General features: G+C 43.3%; 1 protein-coding gene across 2 annotated transcripts in view; it reads right to left on the bottom strand.

Annotated features, from left to right (window-relative positions):
* The window catches only part of RIPK1 (receptor interacting serine/threonine kinase 1), a 41039-nt gene that overhangs the window by 15338 nt on the left and 17756 nt on the right, over positions 1-7945 (bottom strand). For both annotated transcript variants that reach the window (XM_019521968.1, XM_019521976.1), the window contains exons 7-8: positions 6048-6138; positions 3008-3598 (exon numbers count right to left, since the gene is read on the bottom strand). In XM_019521968.1, coding sequence (XP_019377513.1) covers positions 3008-3598; positions 6048-6138 — 682 coding nt within the window. The remainder of the gene's footprint in view (positions 1-3007; positions 3599-6047; positions 6139-7945) is intronic.

Below are 7945 nucleotides of genomic sequence, written 5' to 3'. Positions count from 1 at the left end.
CTGGGGGGGGGGGGTGTGGAGAGGGAGGGAAGGGTGAATGGTAGTGACTCCTCACTCTGACCAGGTGGTGAGCACAGAGCTCACAGTCCATGTAGAGCTCCGTAAGAAGCTAAGCTGACATGTCAGTAAACTCAGAGCTCACTGTGCATGCAGTGCACAGCCAAAGGGGGTTGTGACCAGACTGCAGCACTCCCACCCCCGGGTCCATCCCTGGCTGCCAGTGCAATGCAGATCTCCCCGTTCTCAGTCAGATATCTTTCCTGTGTGTCATGCTGCTTCCCTAAAACGGCTCTCGTATTCCTCTGGCTTCTGTACAGGATTTAAGAAGCTGAGCACATAATTCCCTATTGCAGATATGGTTGCCTTTAAATCCATATCCACAAACTTATTCACGTAGTCCAGTGGTGCTCAATCTTCTGGCCCCATGGGCCAGATGAGTCGTGGGGGGTAGGTTTGTGGACCAGTTCAGCATGGGGTTGGCCCCACATATTAAATCCAGATATAGAGCCGCCCTGCATGATGGATCCAGCCTGTGGGAGCTCCTCGTGGGTCTAGAAATGTAGCGGCAGGAGAGCAGTGATGGCATTAATTGGAAGCCATGTAATGATGCCACTGCTCCCCTAACACCAAAGTTTTGGACCTGTGGGGAGTCCCAAGGGCTGGAAGACGTGGCCTTGCAGGCTGGATTCAGCTTGTGAGACAGGCTGACCACCACTGATACAGTTTACAATAACAGACTGCACACAGGATTATTTTGACAGGCTGCAATCTTTTTGGCATTCTCTGTAGTCATTGTATGGCACCCATGGTTTCCTGGTATGGGGAGTCCTGTAAATGGATGCCATACTAGGAAAACCCAGCTGACAGAGAAAGAGAATTAATCTAGCTAATACCTTACCTTGTTCCTAGAAGGTGTATGGTACAAATTCTACAGCCCAGCTCCATTACTGACCCACTTGTTTACATTAAATTTCTGCTACATTGGCAATACTCTCTCCCTTCCCTTCCATACCTGGGTACCCTTCTGTTCCCAAGGAGATACACTGTTCATTTGCTAGTATTACAAGATAAAATGGATACTCATAACTTTCCAGAGAAGAGGCTTTATCAGTCTCAGGGCTAGGGTCACCAACCCTCCATGATTGCCCTGGAGTCCCTAGGATTTCGATCTAAATCTCCAGAAGACTGAGGCATCCAGGAGAGAAATGATAGGGCATTCATTAAAATAAATATTAAATGTTGAATCTGATGTGTACAGTAGTCCAGTGAGTGTTTTAAATGCAATAGTCATGTGCATTTGCCTTCCTGATGTAAAGTCTATGCACTGTAACCCATAACTGATATACGCAAGCACGTGGGCATGTTGGCATGTATCACGGGTGCACTGGCGTTCTGGAAGTCTCCCAGAATGGATTCAATTAGAGTTGGCAACCCTATTCAGGGCTGCTTGCAGATATGGGTTTCTTATCAGCTATGGTATTACTCTACCAGCCAGAGCAGTAAAGATTTCCTTTTCTGAAAAGTAACAAAATACCTCACTCTAAAGCTGCTTCTGTGCTATAAATCCCCTGCCATTAGATTTTATAGCTGATTTGGCAAATAAAAAATGACAGATCTTATATGCCTCTCATTTTATAGCTCTTGAATCAAAGAACTTGTAACATGATTTGCTGATAGGATTTTTGTTTATGGAATTTTGAACGTAAACGGGGATCAGAAGATTTCATTTATAAATTTAGCTGCTTAAGACCAAGTGCTTGGTCTTATTCTCCTGTCTACACTATCAAACAGGAGTAACTCAGTAGCAGAAGTCAATGGAATTTATCAGGAAAAAAAAATACACTAGAGAAAAAAAGCCCAGAGCATTTAAAATGAGTACAAGTGACAACTAGGGGTCACAAAATGAAACTAGTAGGTAGTAAGTTTAAAACTAACAAAAGGAAGTGTTTTTGTTTTTGTTTGTTTTTTGTTTTTTTTTCACACAGCACGTAATTCAAATGTGGAATTCACGGCCATCAGATTCATAGATTGATAGATGTTGTGGAAGTTGACAGTTTAGCCAGATTCAAAAAGGGATTGGAGGGGACAAATTCTTGGAGACTAGGGGCACCAGTAGCTATTGAGCATGGGAGTTAAGGGTACAGCCTCTGAATCAGAACTTCCTAGGGCTTAAATGTTGGAGGCTGCAAGTGAGAAGGGAACAGTAGAAAAAAACTGTGGTCACACCTATTTCACTCTCCCTTTCATCATCTACTCTGTTACTGTGTGACACAGGCCTATTTGTGTTGAAAGACATGGGCTTAGGCCCATCATGAAAGGGAGGCCAATGGGGATATAAATAATTCCACAGGACAAAAAGAGAAAACAGGAAGGGGAGGGAGGTCACAAGTTAATAACAAGGGATGTTGAAGGGGACACAGGCAGAGTACACTGGCCAGCATCCACTGCCCCTTGAAGGAGTCAAAGGAGCCTGTAGATGCTGCCCAGTGAAACTCTGCTCAGAGACATGAGCGGAGGAATGACAGGAAGACAGCCCCACACTTGCCTGGGCTCTTTCCAGCCAGAGCCTCCTTCCTGGTCTTGTAGTTGGCCAGCTTGGCCAAAGGCAGGAGGAAGTTGACCAACAGGCCCCAGGGCTTGGTGCGGCCACAGATGGCAAGTGCATAACAAAAAAGATGTGGGGAGAAATGCAGCCACAACCTCAGCAGGAGGTTTAGGAGGAGCAGAAGAGGGGCTGCAACCTGGTGCTGTGTGACAATACTGGGCAAGATGGCCCTATGGCCTGACCCAGGAAATGGCAGTTTTCATGATACAAAAACATCTGCAAACAAAAAGAGCAGTGGATCACAGTATATGCACATGAACCTTGTTACTAGCATCATGGCTCAAAGGCAAGGTACTGACAATTGTGCTAGAAAATGATTAGTTGTTTTATTTCTGGAAGAAGAGCTAAAGAAAGGAGTTTTGATTATGTGTTGGAATTGCGCTAAGCAAATATCTTGCTTACCTGGCTCTGGCTGCAGGCTTGTTGGAAACCAAGCTGGGAATGTCTGTGGTTGATGGCCCAGGCCAGATTCAGGTACAGGGCGCTTACTCAGACTAAACGTATTGGTTGAGCCTGACCCATAGAGATCCTCTGTACTTCCTGTAGCGAGGTCTACAGCTCCTGCTCTATAAGTCACACTTGGAATATATGGCAAATATTCCTGTGTTGGCATTCCTGCAGGCGATTGTTGGGAATGATTGCAACTGGTCGTCTTGTTGAAAAGGCTGGCTTTTGGGCCTATGTTTTCAGTTTTCACATGCGATTCCTTCATTTGTGGAGTAAAAGATGGTTTTGCAAATGGATCGTGGGACACCCTTCGTTTCCTTTCCTCCTCTCTCATTTCAGGGGTGTATATTATGGGTTGGCTTTCTGACTTATCCATCCGGCTGCCATATTTATGGTAGTTGTATTCATCCTGCAGTTTTCTTTCTAGGTTCGTAAAGGGTTCCAAGGAGCTCTCAACAGGCTGGTGATCTGGGCAGGCAGCAAACATGGCTTCATTCACATTGCCAGCTGAAAGGCCCTGAGAACTGTGTAGGGATGTGGGCTGATCTGAAAGAGAGGATAATTCAAGAAATTAATTCCCTATAATGCAAAGGTACAACTGTAGTTCTCAGGAACATTTGAACAACACTACGCTAGAGTCCAGTATCTTTAAATTAAAACAGATAATTCATAAAATGTAACTAAAGGAATGATAATACTGTGTTTTACATAACATATTTTATCTGGAAAGATTTCAATTAGTTTAAGCTACAGTGCAGTACAGATTGGTATTCAAATGTAAAACTTCATTTACTACTTTGGTGCAAACTTTTGTCCTATATACAGGATTCATTTTGATACTAAAGTTCTCAGCTACTGAAATGGAGCCACCTCGTAGAAGATATGGAGCTAACAAATAAAAAAAAAAAAAAAAGTGAGTTCTTGGACTCCAAAAACAGGGTTTGTTGTTAACTGGACTTACACCTGAGCAAAACAAGAATACAGTAGTAAACCAGGCCTGTAGTACATACCTACTCATTGGTGCTATTTTATACAGTACTAAAATTTGATATTACTCATGTTTTCTTCAGTGGTCCCACCATACAGTTAACCTTAACTAGGAATGGATCATTTGGCCAATTTAACAAACAATGATTATACTAGAGAATGGCCTTTTTACTCGTCAGGGGTGCTCAACCAGCCTTGGCATCCAGCCTGTGGGGTCCCCCAAGTCAGGAAATTTGGTGATGGGGGAGCAGTGGCCATTAATATAGCCACCCTCCATTCCCCAAATTCCCAAACCTCAAGCCCCATGTGGTCCATCAGGGTTGGCTGCACCCCGTTACCTCTGTGGGGCTGGGCCATGCCCTCTTCTCCTACAGGGCTGGCTTGGCTGGGCTGTCCCCTACCCCCACATGGCTGAATAGTGCCTACTGCAGGCACCGGATCAGGACTGCCTTTTTCAAATGCCTATAGGTTAGTGCTACAGATTTGAGCCCATCTTCTGTTAGCAGGGCACTGTGGTGAAAAAAAGTTCAGGTATGCACAGTACTGGGATTGTATCACAATCTACAACCCGAGACTTCTGCAAACCTGTGAAACGTGGGCCAACCAGGATTTGATAGGAAGCCTGCCAAGAAGGAAAGGATGACCAGAGTAAACTTATGCCATTCTCATGTTCCCAAAGTAAAATCACTGGGAAGCAAGATCTTAAATCAAGCAATACTTTCTAATTCTACATCCTTGTACTTACAGTATTGATGGAGATGGTTAGTGTGGGAAGTGGGGAAGTGTTCATGAACCTAGAACCTAAATACGGAGCAAAAACTAGTTGGCACAAACAAAGGGATGGAAGGGAAGGCCAAGTAATACTATTAGGGCAAAATGGCAAGAAATCTGCAGACTCCAGAAGAAATAGATGCAATCTTTCAAGATATTGGCCATTCTTCTAATGGTAGCCAATAAGAATCTTCAGCTGATGGAAATAAACCAGATACTAAGTTCAGTGGACCCAGTTTTTAAATCCAAACTATTATAACTTAGACATATTTGGGCAGTTCAGACTGTCATTCATGGGCTTTTCCTGTTTGTTTATGCTTTCACTGCTCATACTTGTGTTTCATTCAGAGATGTAACCGAGCAGCTAGGTGGCCAGGCCAGCAGTGATGCATGAAGGAAGTGGTGACTTCTGGCTGCTAGTGTGACTGCAGCAGGTGCTGTTAGTTTTCCATCCCCTCCACTAAGTTGGTGCCCAGGGCTGCTGACCTAGTTGCCCCTCCTTGATTACACTACTGTCATTCATTTTTGTACAGTTGTTCTAGATAAAGGAGGCACACATATCATATTGTGTGTAAATGGGGTCCATTGGACCCATGTTGCAGTAAGCTTTCTAAGCATAATTGCAGGGATGCTTCTATGATGCTTTTTACTTGAGACAAGAATAAGTGGGTTGTGACCACATGGTATAGGCTGTTCTCTGACAAATGTTCTGGAATCTTTCCCAATATGAAATGTTCCACAATCTTCTAAAATACTCTAGAATACAAAAACTTCAGGTAGAATTTTCCCAATCATTCAATTTTGTGTGTATGTATAAATGGGTGTATGAGCATTGCTAACTGGTCAGTTTGCAACTGAACTCTGGCAGAACATGTGTGCCAGCTAGTTCTATGGTTGTGATGTGCTGCCGAATTAACATTAGTAGGCAAGGTAATTAGCAAAGTAGCAATGACAAATCAAATTCTGAAAAGGAAACTTCTTCCTGGAAAGAGGAAAGCAGAACAGCATAAAAAACCTGTTTTTTCAAACAGTAGAGCCTGGAAACAGTGACTCATGACTTACAACTGGGATAAATCTCATTTTTTGATTCAATACTCTAGATTCTCTCTAGAGTTCTGAGTATGTCGGTCTGTTTGAAATGGCTTCATGATAAAAGATTACATATAGATTATGCGACCACTGAATTTACCCTAAGCAAAACATTGGGAATAATGCATTAGTAACTAGAAATAATTACCTGTGGGTATGTTACTGGGAGATTCAGACACAGCATCTATCTGAAGGGACTGCATCCGTTGTATCTTTTCAGGTGGTGCGGGGTACTCTATCTGTACAGAGGAAAAAAATAAGGTGAAAAACAGATGCATTCCCAAAATAACATGCCACAAAAGAACGACCTGCACAGGTCTCATGCTAAGCCTGAATATGGAATACAGGTACAGCACAGTGATGGTTTCCAAAGCCTGTTTAGCAGTAAAGTTAAATGTCTGTTTTCCGTGAAAGCGGGTAGAGATGCTCTGGAATGATAGCATGTGATCCTCTCATCTTGGCAAACTATGTCCTTATACATGCTGGATGTGTCTACACAACACATTTACTGTGGAGCTGCCTAATTAGCTCTGCAGTAAACATTTTGGCATCTATCCATGAGGCCCTACTAGGCTGCAGTAAACTAATAAACTCCACTGCAGGTTAGTACTTGTAAATACAAATACAGGTACTCCTCAGTTAACATCCTCCCAGTTAACATTGTTTCATTATTACTTTGCTGATCTATTAGAGAACATACTTGTTTAAAGTCGCGCAATGTTCGGTTTATAATGTTGTTTGGCTGCTACCTGCTAGTAGGCAACTACTGTGACGTAATTGGATTAGCTTAACATTGTTTCACTTAAAGTTGCATTTTTTTCAAGAACGTAACTATGACATTAAGCGAGTAGTTGTACTACCCTATGGCAGAGTTTTTTACTCTGCAGTAATGCATGTGTAGATGCTGATGAGGCTGGTTGAGCTACAAACAAGGGTGCTTCAGTGCAGAGGCTGCCTGCCAGGTAGCTCTGAACTGGAGCACCCTCATATCCCAGCCAGCCCCTCTGCAGCATATTGACCTGTCAGAACAACCCCAGGATGATTCCATTGGGTCTCCTGCCAGCTGGGGCTGATCCAACATGGCTCAATGTGCTGAGGTCCTGGGCGCAGGTTCAAACATGGCATCCAGGAGCAATAAACTCCTCTACAATATGCACCAGAGTTTGTTTCAAATAAATTTCATGTGTAGACAACCACTGAACATTTACTTCAGAGTCCCATTGAATTGACAGTCTGGCTCTGTCCTGCTCCTGAGATACGGCTGTGCCTAGAAGATGGAGATTGCTTGAAGAATACAATGATACACAAGACAAAGATAGCCAAAATGCATCCCATCTTATACCCCGACCTCTAAAGTATAGCAGAAAGAAGTAACACCTGGTTATGGCTGTGTCTTCCTATTGATTCTTCTGGAGGATGTGAGGAGACAAGTTTGGAGAATGTCTTTGAAAGGATGCAACATGGAGTAGAAATGTACTTCCAATTCTATAAACCCTTGTCTTCATTTCACAAAAGCCAAAGTATAATCTCTGGTCACTGTGATGTTCCAGCTCTCCCTGCTTTTTTGTTTTGTTTTTAAACCTCGACTAGGGCAAAACTTGAATTGAAATAAAATGGACTTCTGCTTGATTTAAGGACATCTGAATGTGACCTTCTGCTCCTAGCTTGAGAGAATCTGTTCTCTGAAAATGATTAGTCACTGTTTGTTTTTACTTCCAGGAAGTACTTTCAAAGATAGTCAAGCCAAACCAGCCCATTTCTTCCCATAAACATACCTTCTTCCCAGAACAAAGCTCAAGTCCTAAAGCCCGTTACAGCAATCTGTTCCTCGGACCTGATTCTGACATACCACCCAGGTAAGAATCAGTCCCTTATTCCATGAACAGTCTGTAACAGGGAACCCCTGCTCCTGTTACTTGAAATAACTCCTAGAGTAGGAAATTAGGGGCCAAGGAGGGCAGCAAGGAGTAGGGGACCAGGTGGATTGAACCAGGGGCTAAAAAAGCCAGAGGGCTACTGAAGCAATTTGCTGCACCTGGTACCTGC

The sequence above is a fragment of the Gavialis gangeticus genome, unplaced genomic scaffold (genome assembly GCF_001723915.1).
Source record: "Gavialis gangeticus isolate Ggan-Ray unplaced genomic scaffold, GavGan_comp1, whole genome shotgun sequence".
NCBI classification, from domain to species: domain Eukaryota; kingdom Metazoa; phylum Chordata; order Crocodylia; family Gavialidae; genus Gavialis; species Gavialis gangeticus.
This window is presented reverse-complemented; position numbering and strand designations above follow the sequence as displayed.